Below are 18,349 nucleotides of genomic sequence, written 5' to 3' on the forward strand. Positions count from 1 at the left end.
TGGACAAATTTCTAGAAACACAAAATAAAAGCTCAATCATGAAGAAATAGAAACTCTGAATAGATCTATAATTAAAAATCTCCCAACAAAAAAAGACCTGACAGCTTCATTAGTAAATTCTACCAAATATTTAAAAAACTAATGCCAAGCCTTACCAAATTCTCTAAGAAGGGAACACTCCCAACTCATTCTATGAAGCCAGCATAACCCTGTATCAAAGCCAGACTGAGATACTACAGAAAAACTACAGATGAATATCCCTTATGAACAATGATGCAAAAATCCTTGAAAAAACATAAACAGGATCTAGCAGCATATCAAAAGGATTATACAGCATGATTAACTGGGATTTGTTCTTAGAATGCAAGGATGGTTCAACATACAAGACTCAACCAATATTCCATAACAAAATGAAGAGAAAGACCACATGATCATTTCAACTGATGCAGAAAAAGCATCTGAAATAATTCAACACTCTTTCTTGATAAAAACACTAAAAAAAAACAAACAAAAAACAACAAAAAAAGGACAGAAATACAACAAAACTACCTAAACAGAACAAAAGCCACATATGAAAAATTCATAGTGAAAATCATTCAATTGTGAAGACTAAAAGCTTTTCAACTAAAATAAGGAATAAAGCAAGGACATCTGCTTTCTTAATTTCTATTCAACACAGTGGTGGAAGTTTTGGCCTCAAGAATTAGGTAAGAAAAACAAACAAAAAGCATCCACACTGGATGAACAATGAACACTATGAAAAGAAAACCACTATGAAAAAGAAATAATTCCATTTACAATAGCATCAAAAGAATAAAGTACTTAAAAATCAACCAAGGTCATCAAAGACTTCTACAATAAAAATTACAACACAAGGCTAAAGACTGAACATTTATGAAAATATCAATACTACCCAAAATAATCTGTAACAAAATAATGACATTTTTTTGCAGAATAAAGAAAAACCCATGCTAAAATTCATATGGAATCTCAAGGGATCCCAGAGCTAATACAATCTTAAAAGAACAAAACTGGAGGACTCATACCTCCTCATTTCAACGCTTACTACTGAGCTATGGTAATCGACATCATGTGGTATTGGCATAAAGACAGACATATAGATTAATGGAATGGAACAGAGTACCCAGGAATAAACCTTCACATATATGGTCAAATGATTTTTGACAACAGTGCCAAGGCCAGTCAACAGGAGAAAGGACAGTATTTTCAAAAAATTGTGCAGAGAAACCTGGATAGCCATATGTAAAAGCATAAAGTTGAACCCTTACACACTAAAACACCATATATAAAAATTAACTCTAAGTGAATCAAGGTTGTAAATAGAAGCCCTAAAACAATTCTTAGGAGAAAACAGAAGCTTTCATGACAATGTATTTGGACACATGATTTCTTAGATAGGACATCTAAAGTATAAGTAACAACAACAACAAAAAACATATTAGGCTTCATGAAAATTTAAAAATTTTGTGTATAAATAAGACTATCCACAGAGTAAAATGGCAACCTACAGATGGGAGAAGATATTTGCAAAGTATGTATCTGATAAAGGATTAATATTCACAATATAGAGAACTTCTAAAACTCAAAAAACCAAATAACCTCATTCATAAAGGAGCAGAGGAGTTGAAAAGATATTTCTCTGAAGAAGATATATAAATGGCCAATTAGCACAAAAGATCCTCAACTTCACTGTTTATTAAGAAAATGCAAAGTAAAACTACAATGGGAAACCACCTGACGCCCATTAGGATGGCTAATATCAAAAAATCAGAAAATGAAATGTTGGCAAATATGTAGAGAAATTAGTACCTTTGTGCACTACTGGGAGGAATGTTAAGATGGTATAGCTGCTGTGAAAAACAGTATGTTGGGTTCCTCAAAAAACTGAAAACATAAATGCCATATGAGCCAGCAATTTCACTCCTGGGTATATACCCAAAAGAACTGAAAGTAAGGTCTCAAAGATATTTATACATCTACATTCATAGCAGCATTATTCACAATAGAGAAAATATGGAAGCAACCCATGTCGTCCACTGATGAATGCATAGATAAGTAAAATGTGGTATACACAGCATACAATGAATTATTACTCAGCCTTCAAAAGGAAGGAAATTCTGCAATATGCTACAAAGGTGAAGCTGGAGGACATTTGCTACTAAAATAAGCTAGTCAAAGACAAATATACCATATGATTGCACTTACACAAGGTACTCAGAGTAGTCAAAAGCATGGAGACAAAGTATAATGGTGGTTTGTCTCAAGATGGGGGGAAGGGAGACTGGGGAATCATCATTTGACAGGTAAAGTTTTACTTTTACAAGATGAAAATAGTAATGGGGATAGAGAATAGTGACGATTCCACGATAAGGGCATAGATATGTAATACCAGTGAACTACACACTTAAAAATGATTAAGATAGTGAATGTTAAGTGTATTTTACCATGATTTAAAAAAAAAAAAAACCTACATTGTCACATAAAGCACTTGTAAAAATACTCAACATCACTAGTCACCAGAGACTGTGCAAAGCAAAAGCACCATAAGATAATACTACATACCCAGTAGAAGGCTCAAATTAAAAAGACTGACCACACCAGCTGTTGCTGAGGATATGAAGCAATTGGAACTCTCATATGCTGCAGCTGGCTGGGAAAACACTTGGGCAGTTTCTTACAAAGTCAATCTTATATTTACCATATTACTCAGGAAATTCATTTATTTTCTTGGTATTTATCCAAAAGAAACAAAAAGTTATGTACACAAAAAGACTTGTAGATGAATGCTTGTCGATTTTATTTATAATAGCCCAAAACCAGAAACTCCAATGTCCATCAATAAGTGAATGGATAAGCAAGGATAAGCAACTTATTAAGGGTATACTACTCAGCAATAAAAACAACCAACCAACCAACCAATACATGCAACATTTATCAGCAACATTTATCAAAATACATACTGAGTAGAAACATGAGATACAAAGAACATACTATATTATTCCATTTACAAGGAATTCTATTAAATGCAAATGTAATCTGTAACAACAAAAAATCAGTGGTTGCATAGGGCTGGTTGGTTGGGAGAAGTGGGGGGAATTGATGGTAAAAAAGCAGAGTACAGGGGAGTCTGGGTGGCTCAGTTGGTTAAGCGTCTGACTCTTGATTTCAGCTCAGGTCATGATTTCAGGGTTATGAGATCAGGCATGGAACCTGCTCAGGACCCTCGCTCTTCTCCTTTTGCCCCTCCCTCCTTACCCTCCCACTTCTCTATACCTCCCCTTAAAAAAAAAAAAAAAAGGAGAAAAAAAAAAAAAGGCAGGGTGGAACTTCTGAGGTAATAGAAATGCTCTTTATGTTGTGTTGGCAGATTACACACGTATACACATTTTTCAGAACCTAAACTCTACTTTTTAAATGAGTTCACTACCTACTGCATGAAGAGTATATCTCAACTTCATATCACACACAAAAATTAATTTAAAATGGATCAGATACCTAAATATTCAAGAATTAGAGCTGTATAATTCTTTTAAAAAAAGCATAGTGATTAATATTTGTGACCCTAGATGATATACATCCAGGAATTAGCCTTTTTTTTTTTTTTTTGGAATTAGCCTTAACATTATGCTAAGTGAAAGAAGCCAGTCACAAAGGACCATATACATATTATATGGTCCATTTATGTGAAATGTCCACAACAGGCAAATTTATATAGAAAATAGATTAGATTAGTGGCTGCCCAGGGCTTAATTGTTTTCATCAATGAGGAGTGACCGCTAATAAGTGTGGGGGTTTCTCTTTGAGGGGATGAAGTTGTTCTGGCATTAGTGGTAACAGCTACACAACTCCACAAATATACTAAAAATCAGTTTTTTTTTTTTTTAAGATTTTTAAATTTATTTCTGAATGACACAGAGAGAGGCAGAGACACAGGCAGAGAAAAACAGGCTCCCTATGGGGAGCCAATTGTGGGATCTGATCCCAGGATCATGGTCTGAGCCAAAGGCAGATGCTCCATCACTGAACCACTCAGGTGCTCCTAAAATTCCCTGCTTTTTAAATGGATGAATTTTACTGTATATGAATTTTAACTCAAAAAAATTTCAAAGTATACTTCAACTAAATTCCTTTTTAAAAGAAAAATTAAATTGTCTAAGAAACAAGAATGATTCTAAATTTTTAAGTATTCTATATGCTAGGAGAGATGCATTATAAATGGGGATATTAACTTGAAAGCATCTGTGTCGCAGGCATGCTTAGCATCTCAGGCATTGGCAGGCTACACAATGTATCACATACAGTAGTTAAAATTTTCTCATTAATTATACTTCATAAAAGTAATCACAATTTCAAAGGAAACACACAAAAAACCCTCTAGTTTGTGCTTGATTCCCTGTAAACTACTCAAAACTAAACTTGGAGCAGTTTATAAATAAAATTTCTATAAATAGACACATAACCACTCATTAAAAATTTTAGTTATATTCTCCTACTGTGCCAAAGAACTAAAAGGCACATTAGAATTCTAAGAGATTAATGGGACAATAAGATATGACTAACAATAAAATACATTATAAGTCACAAAATTATAATAATTAATAAATTGGAGTATCTAGTCTAAAAAGGAAAATAACATAATAAAATAAATAAAACAAAAATGGAAAAATAAGTATTAAAACCAGTGGTAAGAATAACAATTATCTTAGTACACAGTAATGCATTTTCTAAACATATTTTATTAATTTGATATTAAATCAAGAACACCTGACTCGTAGACTCCAAGATAATTCTAAAACACAAGTATTAAAAAATTAATATTTGATGGCATGTATGATAATGCTATTCTGTTTTGTTGGAAGTGAGGAAATGGAGCATTCTTTCCATTTAAGTTAACCAAATTGTAGTGTTTGGTACAGCAGTATCAATTTTTTAATATTTCACAAGCAACTTCATTTTCCTAATATTATAGAATAGTGCTTCTTCAAGTTAATAGAGGTAAAGTATCTTTAACAAAAAACAACTTCCATTTTGTTGGGAACTAATAATTTTGTGAAACACTGTAAAAAATTCTGTAGAATGTTCAATAGCTATAAAAATTTCTGAAAGCTTACTCTCAATTTCATTTCAGAGCACTCACAAATGGTCTGAAAACACAACACGTATTTGAGTAGCTCTACTCTAAAGGAAGAAATAGCCAAAACAAAATAAAGCAAAGAAAAAGAATGTTCTCAAAAAATTGAACACAAATAAACCAGTTTTTTTTAAGCATCCAAACATGAAGACTATATAAATATTAACATGTAATTTATCAACTTAAAGGAAAAATGTTTATGAATTAGCCACAGTTCAGAGTTGTGAATTTTGGCACTTAAATTTTAAGAGAGTTGTGGGCAGCCTGGGTGGCTCAGTGGTTTAGCACCATCTTCATTCAGCACGGGTGTGATCCTGGAGACCCGAGATTGAGTCCCAATGCCACATCAGACTCCCTGCATAGAGCCTGCTTCTCCCTCTGCCTGTGTCTCTGCTTCTTTCTCTGTGTGTCTCTCATGAATAAATAAATAAAATCTTTAAAAAAAAATTTTAAGAGAGTTGAGATGAAGAACTCTTCATGAATAGTTTATCAGATGCTCCATTTAAAAAAGATTAATTTTACTACACTCCATAATCTTCCTTACAACAATGAAATGTAGCAAAAGTTATACTGGCTAATAGAAAATGGAAGTGCTTAAAACAGGGTAACTATTAATTTGTTAAAACAGTGAACTTTCACGTACCACAGTCCAGGATTCCTGCTCTTTAGGCTCCAGAATTCCAGAATTAAAAATTTCTAGTAACTGTTGAAGCCCTCCAGCAGCAACAAACTGTAAGCAATTGTGAGAGTACTGGTAAGAGAGATGCAGCTACAAAATGTCATAAAAGACCAGCTTTTTGCTTCAGAAACTGGATTTGTGTGTGTGTGTGTATGCATACGTATGCATATGTAAAATACTATATATCTCTAATCTAGGAAATTACTCTGATTTAAATACCCAGAATAACTTCTATAAAAATAACATACATCGTATTGTCAAGAAATTTTTTTTAAAAAAGACTCTTGCAAAAATCTAAAGATATCTTTATATTCCTTTGACCATTTAATCGCAGACACTAGGATGTCCTAACAAAGTATTCCAATAAAGGAAAAAAAGTGCTAAAAACAAGAGTACCAAAGCATTTAATAATCTCACCTTCTATGATTTAGAGTAATATGCGATTTTTAAACTATGCTTTATTTTAATAAATTAGTTTAAAACCAATTAATAATTATGATACCTACTTTTGGAAAATTAGAGATAATTTTAATCAATACAATGCATCACATAAATGATCAAACCTTGCAACTCCAGGAATTTTTACTATTTTCCACTTGATCCTCACTTGAATCATCTGAATCTGGATAAAGATCACTGTAACTTCCCTGTGGGAATGGCAAAAAATAATAAGAAGAAAAAGTGCAGGAGAAAAGAATTATTGTAGAATTAAAAACACATTCTGGAATTCAGCTCCAGAGAAAACACAAGTATTTCATGGTAAGAATGAAAATTCAATTACCGTTGATTCTCTTCTTATCCTCCTGTTAGGTTTTCCCAGTGCTTCAATAATTTCCAGGGCATATAATAGCTTGTGAGCACTTTTAATTTTGAGAAGTTCTTTCCAATTAAGTCCATCATTACTCTTAAATTTAAAAAGAAAAACAGGTTTTATCAAGCCAACTAAGGGACCCCTTCCACATTGATATATGTTCAAACATATGAAGACCAATTGTAAAACTGGTACTCATGGTGTGCTGAAAACACCAATTATTTTTTAAGTTTTGTTAAAAACCATACGAATAGCAGCACAGGGAAAAAAATTTGGCTTGTTAACCTTCACAACAGATAAGACAACTCAGTATCTTTCCAATGGACAACACCACGCAGCCTAGAGCAGTAGTAAAGTATTTAATACTTATAAAGTCACATCTATACATTTAAAAGTCATATACAAATACATATATCTTAAAATATTGTTCTTTCTAATCTCAACTTATGAAGTGATTTACACACAAAGTACATCTTTGACAGCAATATTAGAGCTACTCTGAGTCATCAAGAACCATTTGCCAGGCCAACCTTCTTCACATCTAAGTCATTTGAGATATAGGACCTTCTGAAATTACATGGCCACTGTTTTTCCTTTCATCCTATAGGTGTCCTATACATATCTCCACAAAGTAACCCTTTATCATATAGCTTTTTAAAAATCTAATTTTAACATATCTTTACAAAGACCTCTAACATTTGTGAGGTCATGACCCTATAGGAATATGTTCAGAGCATACAGTAATATGAAAAAATACCATTAAAAACAAATTATGTTTTCTAAAGATAATTTTAGAAAACATCCTTGGCCTTGTATTAGGCCTTTATTATTCAACCTCACTAGGAAATGAACATTAAAATGAACTGGAGCTTTTCAACCATTAAATGGGCAAAATTTTACTGAGGATATAGGTCAACATGCAATCTCATACACTGGATGAAATATAAAATGATGCCATTCTCTAGGAGAGTGAAAAGACTTTGTGGGTTTACCTGTTCATCTGAGATACTCTGGAATGCCATCAACATGTTAGGACATGTAGGAAGAAGCATCAGTAGCTCCCATACACGCCTAGAGAGATTTTCTGCATGAAGATGAAGTTCTTCACATCTTAAGCTCTACACAAATAAGAACAGCTGCTTATCAAGACAGATCACTTAAAAAAAAAATCTAAAGTTCAATTTTTTTGCATAAAATGCTTGATTATCAAATTTGATAATATTTTTCAGTCTTACTTAAAATATGAGAAATAAATCATTTGTTTCATAGTCAACAATTTATACCTTTATTATTTTACTATTATTTTACTATTTATAAACAAATACATTTATTCAATAAGTTGATCATTATGTCAAAGTAATAGTTTTCCAACCTGTTATTACTGAGCACTTTTCGGAAAAAAAGTGACCAGTAAATTTTGACACTTTATTCAGGTTACTTTTCAAATAGAAGTGAAAACATCTGTTTAACAAAGCCATTCAAGTTAAGTTCAAGAACATTACACCAATTGTTTCCTCTTTCCAGGTCACTATTCTAACTACAACAAAGTCCCAGTGAATTAAATCCTTGACCTTACATTTGGGAAAAAGAGAACAGCTGTTTTTTATATTGCTAATCCATACCTTATTTTCTAGTTTCAGATAAGCAGAAGATTAAGAGAAAAGCAAACAATTTTAAAGAACCTACTTTTTTCCATTATCTATTAAATTTGAATTCTGTAATACGCTGAGATAATAGTAACCTGAAGACTGTTTCAGAAAGTATATAAAAAGCAGTTAAGTTTCCTTTATTAAAAAAAAAAAATTAAAGCATAACCTCAAAAGGTAAACAGGAAAGCTAAAATTTACAGTTTTAGAATTTTCCAGAGTATGAGTTTGTATATTATAATTCTATTAATGCTGCTGTCATAATGATTTTTCACTATAATACAGTCCATGGGATGCCAAAGGAATCTTCATATCTATAAAACATTTAGTTCTTTTTATATAAGGATATAAAGCTAGTATACATGGAAAGCAAGTAAATCATAGTTTCAAAGTATCCTTTGCTTTTCTCAATCCTGATGGAGAGAAGCAACCCAAAGTAACATTATTGATTTAGCTGGGGAAACGGTACTGAAAGTTCTTCAGTAAAACAGAATTTTTTTAAACATTTATTTATTCATGAGAGACACAAAGAGAAGGAGAGGAAGAGACATAGGCAGAGGGAGAAGCAGACTCCATGCAGGGAGTCCAATGCGGGACTTGATCCTGGAGCTCTGGGATCACGCCCAGAGCTGAAGGCAGACACTCAACCACTGAGCCACCCAGGCGTCCCTGTTTTGGTAACCTTTTAAAAGACTAAACCAGTCTTGAACAACAAAGAAACCCCACATCAACAATGGCATACTTACCACAAAATTCAATTAAGTATCTGCTAAAAAATGAATTCTTCCCCTCCAATTCAGGCCTCGTGTGGACTATTACATAATAATGGCCTATTAATTGGGCTTCCTACATCTAGTCTTTGTTTTCTCTAATACATCCACCATACTAACCCCAAATTTTGTTTCTAATGGCCTATGTTAAAAGCTGTTATGCTTTTATTTTGTTCCTTTAAAACCTTCCATGATGATGGCAATCCATTTTACAGAGAAGAGAGTATCTCATATGGCCCCTTGTGGTATAGGTTCCAATCTCCTTTTCAGTTTTTTTGAATTACACTATATTCACATTCCCAATTTTTCAAACATCCATTCACTTTTCTGTGAATCTGTAATGCTCTCTTTGCTCTCAGCAGCAGCAGGACCCAATTTAAAACTCCCCTTTTGCAAAACCTTCCCCCAATTTTTGTTCCCTATATTCTCATAAAACACTGCTTAACAACCTCCCAGAAAACTGAAAAATTCTTCTAATTATCTTTCTCTCTTTTAAACCGCCCATACAGTGCTGACATGAAGTAAAAGGTCAGTAAGTATGTGGGCATACAATACTAACGGTAAAAAAAGTAGAGGTTCATAAACATCTGTTACTGATTATTCTACTTGAACAAAAGATTTTTTTTTTAAGAATTTAAAAATGAGCCACCACAAGAGAAACCAGGATATGGGGAACAGAGGACTCAACAGCAGCTACCACTGAATCCATGATCAAACAGATTTTGAAAAATGGAAAAAAGTCATTTAACATTCTTGAGAAAGAATAGTAGCACTATTTTATTTGTCATGCAATCTCTAATTCACTGGATGAGACACATCAGTGAACATTCTCTTGGGATAAGGCTACTTAATTTAAAAATAAAAGTCAGTGGACGAATACTGAATTCTTTAAGTGACATCATACACTCTCGAGTTTAAACCTTTATTTTTTTTAAAGATTTTATTTATTTATTTATTCGAGAGAGAGAGACAGACAGACAGACAGGCAGAGAGAGAAGCAGGCTCCATGCAGGGAGCCCAACATGGGACTCAATCCTGGGTCTCCAGGATCAGACCCTGGGCTGAAGGTGGCACTAAATTGCTGAGGCACCCGGGCTTCCCTGGAGTTTAAATCTTTACGGTGATTACCCAAACCTTACTTCTCTAGCCCAAACCCCTTTCTTGAACTCCAAACTCATTTATCCAACTGCTTGACATCTCCATTTAATGTTCCATGAGCATCCATTCTTCATCTCAAATGGAATCTAACCAGTTGTTCAAACCAGAAACCTGGATACCATTCTCGTTTTTCTTGTTCCTGAACATGAGTGAAACCCCATCCCTAACACACCACCTACTGTTGACTTAATTTGTCCATTCCTATCATTCTATTCCAGGGAACCATCAAGTCTTCCTTGGATTAGAGCATTAGATTCCTCACTTTTTCTATTCCTGCCAAACAAATCTATTACCTTAAAAACCATATCAAAACGTGTGCTTCTCCCTCTGCTTAAAAACCTTACTGCTCTTCACCTTACTATGAGGACAATAAAAAAAGTTCTACTCACCTTTCCAATCTTGTTTCTCTCATTCTTCTCTCACTACCCTCCACATTCTACTCATTATTAGCCCTCCAACAATTCCTAGACCTGCCTGATTCCTTATAGGAAGGGGCTTCAGGAATGAGATTACTGTATGCAGATGATCTCTCAATTCTCATTTAGTTGGTTCCTTTTCACCCTTTGAGCTCAGATTACATATTGTTTCCTTCAGAGAAACCTTCCCTGACCACATAATATTTATAAATGAGTTTCTATCATTACTCCCTAATAATGTTAGTCTTAGCAGCTGCCTATGTCTAAAATTTAGCTGTTTACCTGAAACTATCTGCGAGGCCTGTCAATTGTCTCCATCTACCTCTACTCCCTCATCCCATGCTCATGTGCACATGTCCACAGTCTCTCTCTATCAAATAATTAGAATCTTAGAATAAAGATTTTACTGAAAAAAATTATTTTCCACTCAACAGAAAGACAAGTATGACACTATAAAAAATGAAATGACATAGTCACCTCACTATCTTCCACTGCCACTTTTCCTGAGGGTGGTTTAAATGATGCAAGCATCTCTAATAAATCAAAGAGAGTAGTTAAATGAGGTTCTTGTAAAAGCAAAAGCATCGGAATGTTGTCCTTCTGAGGAGGTGGTAGGCAGGATGCTGGCAGCTGAACACCTTCCCCTTTCCGTTCTCTCCTTGGTGCACCCAAAGATACAAATACCATCTACAAAAACAATACCAACAAGGGAAAACAACAACACATTAGACATACTAAGTTTTAAATCTAAGTAGAAAATAATTTCACACACACACAAACTCCACATATACTTAAAAGCAATAACTGTTTCTGAAGGATATTTTCAACAATTCAACTACTGACTATAATAGTTAATAGATTAAAACTCAAACCACATTTGTGTGTACCTGCATATCCTTAAAACCAAGCTCATGAAGTGCTTTTTCATCATAATCTGTTGTTAACTCATGTCCAGATGAAATCATCCTCACAGGTCCCATAAGGCCTCCTTAAAAATAGAAAACTTTAAGTGAACAGTATTATAAAAACTAACCTATGTGGTGACACAAATACATGACTGCATTATGTGAGTCTTCCTCCCAACCACTCACTCTAAAGAACCTCATTTCACTAAATTAATCCCTTACTCTACCCTATCTTTCTTTAAAGACTTACTAGCATCTGGTATTATATATTTATTGGTCTTGCTTCAAAGAAACAAAAGCCCAGTTCCATAAAGGCAGACATTTTATTACATTCAAAGATCTACTGCCAGCATTAAGAAATAGCAAGCATTCAAATTTATTGTTTAATCCAATAAATTTTTTAAACAAGGAAATGCTTGATAAGAGTAGAAAATTAAGCAAAATGATGAAATATCTGATGGATGATATAAATATTGTTAAATTTTATAAACTGCTTAAAAAAATCCATCAGACACGATACAGCACTTTAGGAATGGGTGAAATAAGGACACTGCTTTTCCATAATGATACAATTCTTCATCAAAACCATGTTAATTTTTAAATGTTTTAAAGCTAGTATTGAAATTCATCTCTATTAATTTTTTAGGTTTTCCTCTCAGCTCTTCTGATATTGCTTAGTTTATGCAGCCAGTTTATGATTCAGAGTAATTTCATCAAATTTAAAATTAAAATCCCATTAAGATTTTAGATAGAATAGATCAAGAAATAAATTAGCTCTGTATTTCTACAATATTTGTACAGACATGCTAAGTAGATATATTAAATGAACACTTGACCAAGTATATCATAACAGAAACTATGATAAACTTCTAATACTTTGGCAGACTTTTATTAAATGTCTTTTCTACTTTATTGAGATAATAATACAATCTATGACTGCTGACCATTTTTAAAATATTGAGATAAAACATCCTTAGTTATGATGAAGTGCTAAGAATTACAGTTGGCTTGGTTCCAAGCGTGCCAGATACTGTAACCATACATAACTTTGTTCCAAAAGAGAACTAAGATGGCTAGTACTTTATTTAGGTTTTTGGATGTGAGACAGGCCTACACGTATTGAGTATTACACATTAACTTTTCATTATAATGGTTCAGTTGGCTCTTAAAAGTAACTGAACAGCTTTCTAACTTTTTCCACTTTTGAAAGTATCCTTTTTATCATAAGAATTGCATATTCCTTAAGAGTTCTGGAAAGAGTTACTACTTCTAAAAATATCAAATCTTAATGTAAGTAAAATGTTTCAAAACAAAAAAGAGTAACAAGAAATCTGGAAAAACCCTTAGGTTATCATGGTATATTTACATATCTAGTTTTTACCCTGTGAAACTCCAATAAAGTAAATTTTTAAAATTTTACTAATACTGGACAGGGGCAAAAAGGGAAGAGACAATACCAACCAAGTTTGCAAGCTGAAAAGCAAGTGAACTTGTGACAAATAGCAAGACCCCAAAAAGATAAATCTCAATCTAGAGACAGTCTTATAATCTGTAATTTGATTTATACTGGTTGAATACAGGAAGAAAATCAAGTCTTAAAAAAGTGGGGAAAGGTGCAAGGGAGCGAGAAGGCAAGGAGGAGGGAGAGAAAGGGAAAAAGACAGGGAATGGAGAAAAGAAAAAGAAGAGCAACTCAGTGATCTGTGAGACATTAATGAAGAGTCTAGGACACATTTAACTAGATGCCTAGAAATTAGGTCGAAGGGAAAGGAAAAAGAAAAAATATTTGAAAAAAAAACAGTCGCTAATCTTTTCAAAAGTGATAAATATTATAAAGACAAAGGCCCAAGAAGCTGAACTTACCCAAAGTGCATAAACACAAAAACACAAGGCACATTAAAATCAAACTGCTAAAAACCAATGTCAAAAAAAAAAATCTTGGGGCACCTGGCTGGCCCACTTGGTAGAACACACAACTCTTGATCTCAGAGTCATGAGTTCAAGCCCCATATTGGGGGTAGAACTTACTTTAAAAAATTTAAAAACCAAAACAGCTGCAAAAAATTTATTTAAAATCAACAACTGTTAAAAAGACATATTGTAGGGGTGCCCAGGTGGCTCAGCTCGGTTAAGCATCTGACTCTTGATTTCCGTCCAGATCATTATCTCAGGGTTGTGAGATTGAGCACACTGTGGGCTCTGTACTAGGTGTGGAGCCTGCTTAAGATTTTCTTCCTCCCCCCCCCACTACCCAATTAAAAAGGGGGTAGAGGTACAAATGAGTGGCTCAGTCAATTGAGTCAGGCCCTTGATTTTGGATCAGGCCCTGATCTTGGGGATCCTGGGGTAAATCCCCAAGCTTGGTGCAGAGTCGGCCTGAGATTCTTCTTCCTCTCTCTTCCCCTTCGCCCCTCCCCTCTTGCTTGCATCTGCACCCTCTCTTCCTCTCTAAAGTAAATAAAATCTTTAAAAAAAAAAATACACACTATATATACAAAGGATAAAAGAAAAAAAAAAAAAGGCTTTTAACCAGAAACACTGTAAATGAAATGACTACGGGTTTTAACTATTTACTAAGTCCTGAAAATAATTCTTGACCTAAAATTCTACATCCAGTGAAAATATCCTTCAAAATTGAAGGCAAAATGAACTTTTTTCAAATAAAAGCTTAAGAAAACATACCACCATAAGACAAAGTCCTAACATTTTTAAAGGAAGTTCAGTATAAAGGGGAAAAAAAGGGGAATGTAATCAAATGGGAATTTTGATCTATAGGTGGCAATGAAAAATGCCAAAATGGTAACTATTTGGTAAAAGAGAGAAAAGATGAGATGAAACTAATAAAAAAAATATAGATACTTTGCTAAACCTTCTATTTAAAAAGCAGGAACTGGGGTGCCTGGATAGCTCAGTTAGTTAAGTATCTGCCTTTGGCTTGGTCATGATCCCAAGGTTGTGGAATTGAGCCCCCAAATCAGGCTCCCTGCTCAGTGAGGAGCCTGCTTCTCCCGCTCCTTCTGCTGTTCCCCCCACCCCACTTGGGCTCTCTCATTCTGTCAAATAAATAAACAAAATATTTAATAAATAAATAAAAATAAAATGCAGGAACTATGAGCCCGAATTTTTTTTTTTTAAGATTTTATTTATTTATTCATGAAAGACACAAAGAGAGAGAGAGAGAGGCAGAGACAGGCAGAGGGAGAAGCAGGCTCCATGCAGGGAGCCTGATGTGGGACTCAATCCCGGGTCTCCAGGATCAGGCCCTGGGCTGAAGGCAGTGCTAAACCGCTGAGCCACCCAGGCTGCCCGAGTCTGAATTTTAAGACTCAAAAAATTTAAAAAGTACTAATACCCTCGAAAAAATATTTCAACCATGAAAATAGGAGTACTCAAAGAACAACAAAGATGTTGGATACTAAAAGCATGAAAACTCAAAAGAAGGAATGCAAAATAAAGTTAAACACATCTCTCAGGAAGTTTAAAGCCAAAGAAGTAAAACATGAAAAAGTAAACCTGGGATACCAAGAGATGAAACATGGAAATATAAAGAATTTCTAGAAAGAGAGAAATTATTAAATGGTAGACTGGAAATCAATAAACAAATTAAAAGAAAATGTCCTCAAAGACAGATACAAGTTGCCAAACTAAAAGTTGCCAACCTATATAGTAAAGTGTCCATCACAACTGTTGAAAACAGACCAAATATCAGAGCAGGTATTACAAGATTTTAACACATCAGGAATAAGAAGACTCATTAAGTTCTACAAAAGAAAAAAATAGAATATGTAAAAATAGGTCATAAAGCTAATGGCTTCAGACTACTCAGCAACAACAGAAATAAGAAATGCAGTGCAGAAATATATCTACAAATATCTGAAATGGGGCACCTAGGTGCCTCAGTCAGTTGAGCATTCAACTCTTGGTTTCAGCTCAGGTCATGGGTCCCATGAGATCAAGCCCCATGTCTGGCTCCACATTCAGGAGGGAGTCTGCTTAAAAGATTCCCTCTCTCTGCCCTCTCCTCACTCTCTCTCTCTCTCCTTCAAATAAATAAATTAAAAATAAAATAAAATTCTGAAACAAAATTATTTCCATCCTTGACTTTTATACTTGGCCAAATTATCATTTAAGTCTAGAAACATGAGAAACAAATTTTTAATTATTCAAAGAATCAAAACTTTACTGAACAACCGCACTGTATTCCAGTAAAAAACAAAAACAAGTCAAACAATAAAGAAGACATGGGATACCAAAAACAGGATATCCAACATGTGACAGAGACAAAGAGAATTACCAGGACGACGATAAAGGATACCTACTGCCGTGTACCAGATGTGGAGAGCAATCAGTAGGATCAGTGATAGTAGAGAAATGTGTTGTTGTGGGGCCATCTTGACCAAAATCCCTTCTACCTTCTTAATATCTTCACTGAGGAAGGAATGTCAAGTGGACCTGACCTGTATTCTTAGCTGAACCTAAAATACCTTCTACATACTCCCATTTCCATGTCCTACTACCTGAATCAGGAGAAAACATTCATATCTCACAAAAGAAATTATTCCTTATTCTATTCCTGAGACCTGAAATAGGTCATGAAAAGATTAGAAACTCTATGACTATGTTTCCCTTGGATATTCCAGAATCTTGCCAAAATTACAGCACAGACAGGTTTTGACTGTGCCAAGACTTAAACTTGAGAACTCTCCTGATATCCTCAGATGAGGATCTATAAAAACCTTTAAAGAGGGACGCCTGGGTGGCTCAGCGGTTGAGCGCATGCCTTCGGCTCAGGGTGTGATCCCGGAGTTCTGGGATTGAGTCTCACATCAGGCTCCCAGCATGGAACCTGCTTCTCCCTCTGCCTATGTCTCCGCCTCTGTGTCTCTCATGAATGAATAAATAAAATCTTAAAAAAAAAAACAACAACAAACCTTTAAAGAAGGTTAAAATACACCCTCCCTCTTTAGCTTATTTCCTTCTCTGGTCCTTTAATAACTCTTTCTCTAATCTGTAAAATTCATACTTATCTATTTAACAAAAGTAAATACATATTTTAGGTATATATACCCGAGGTAAGGCTTTTATAAAGAACACACACAAAAGATGATAAACTAAAAAAATCAAGATAGTGTTAAGGGGAAGTGGAAGAGAGGATATTAAAGAAGCATACATAAATAGCTTCTAATAATGTTCCAGTTCTTACTCTGGATGGTACTATATGTGGACAGTTTTCATCTTTTTATTACTCATTTCATATTCTCTTCTTGATGTACATTTCAATGTAACAAAAGAGAATACCTTTGGACCTGAAAATTCCATAACTAGGTATTTAGCCAACGTTCATTAGATGATATAGGTATAAGGATATTCTCTGTGGCACTGCTTATAAATGGCAAACAAATGGAAAAAACCTATATGTCCATTAACAGAGGATAAGTAAAACACATCATGGCACCACCATATTACAGAATATGTAGATTTAAAAAGAATGAAGTAATTTTTATATGCACTATAAATGGACTGCTACATTTGTGTCTGAAGTACATGAATAATTCTTATAGTATATCTTGGTATCCCTTGACGAGTATAAAAGAGAAGGGAAAGAGGTGGTTTAGAAATGGATAGGAAAGAGACTTTTCAATATCTATTCTATTGTACCAAGAATATTAATTATCCAAGAACAAAATTTAAGATCTGATACTTTTAAAGATACATATGATTTCATCTTGAGCATGAGCCTGCCTCCTCACTAAAAGATGCCAAAGAATTATCATTGCACAAAGGCAGATTAAAATCATGAAAGAAGCTTTTAAACTTTAAAACTTTTTTTTCTAAACTTATATATATAGCTTGTCACATTTTACTTAAAATTTAAAGGTCTCAAATTATAACAGCTTTCATGGTTGTTCCTCTAATTAATTCATATTTTCTGTGCTATGAAAAGACACTACAAATGCTCTACTGGTAACAATAAAGGAAGAACAAAATATACCCTTTGAGCCAATATGAAAAATTTCTTAATATGATACTCTTTTGGAAGGAAGGGGAGAGGCACAGTGGGATTTAAGGATGTATTATTTTCATGTGCTCTAGAAAAAAAATGAAATATATCAAAATGCCCCAAAAATTTATTGGGTAAAACTAGGTACTTAAGTAGTGCATGGAAAGAAAAGCTTGTAATTCCCACACTGCCCATCAAGTAACCTCAAAAGTAAAATGTTTTTTGAAAAATGAGGAAAAATATTTGCAAATAACATCCGAAGCAACTCTTAACTGTTCTCTATGATCAATGGCACCCTACCAAAGGAGGGGAGCCATGAATATGCTTTGTACTCTTAAAAGATGCAAAGGTCCTAAGTTGCTATTTAACAGAACCTAGAAAAAAATAAAAATTTAAACTGTTGGACTTACCAGGAAACTCTCCTTTTCGACTGCTTTGACCAAACTCCTGAAGCTGAGCTTGTTGATTTATTTGTTCTTTCTGTAAATTTTCATACCAATGAGTTACTTCAGCCCTAAGATCTGCTACCTGGTCACTAGGATACATTTCAATAGTCATCTGAAATATGAGATGCAACCAATTTAAAAATACAACAAGAATAGATATTTGAACTGGGAAATGTTAACAATTTGGAAACTAAAATTATGTAACTACCTTGTCAGGAAGTCCAGCTGGTTGGCATACGACCCTTAGCGGCAGGGACTGTTTGTCACTCAGTGCTTTCAAATGACTACTAATACCAGTGCCTTCAATTTGCCACTGTCTAAGATGGTATGCAAACCTAAAACACACAAAAACCACACAAAGGAAG

At 34.1% G+C, this 18,349-nt stretch overlaps 1 protein-coding gene across 3 annotated transcripts in view; it reads right to left on the reverse strand.

Moving 5' to 3' along the window:
- USP34 (ubiquitin specific peptidase 34) overlaps positions 1–18,349 on the reverse strand; it is a 242,803-nt gene that overhangs the window by 83,831 nt on the left and 140,623 nt on the right. For all 3 annotated transcript variants that reach the window (XM_072741698.1, XM_072741697.1, XM_072741696.1), the window contains exons 26-33: positions 18,193–18,319; positions 17,949–18,096; positions 11,520–11,620; positions 11,110–11,319; positions 7,635–7,760; positions 6,613–6,735; positions 6,395–6,478; positions 5,796–5,882 (exon numbers count right to left, since the gene is read on the reverse strand). In XM_072741698.1, the coding sequence (XP_072597799.1) occupies positions 5,796–5,882; positions 6,395–6,478; positions 6,613–6,735; positions 7,635–7,760; positions 11,110–11,319; positions 11,520–11,620; positions 17,949–18,096; positions 18,193–18,319 (1,006 nt within the window). The remainder of the gene's footprint in view (positions 1–5,795; positions 5,883–6,394; positions 6,479–6,612; positions 6,736–7,634; positions 7,761–11,109; positions 11,320–11,519; positions 11,621–17,948; positions 18,097–18,192; positions 18,320–18,349) is intronic.

This window comes from Vulpes vulpes, chromosome 16 (genome assembly GCF_048418805.1).
Source record: "Vulpes vulpes isolate BD-2025 chromosome 16, VulVul3, whole genome shotgun sequence".
NCBI classification, from domain to species: Eukaryota; Metazoa; Chordata; class Mammalia; order Carnivora; family Canidae; genus Vulpes; species Vulpes vulpes.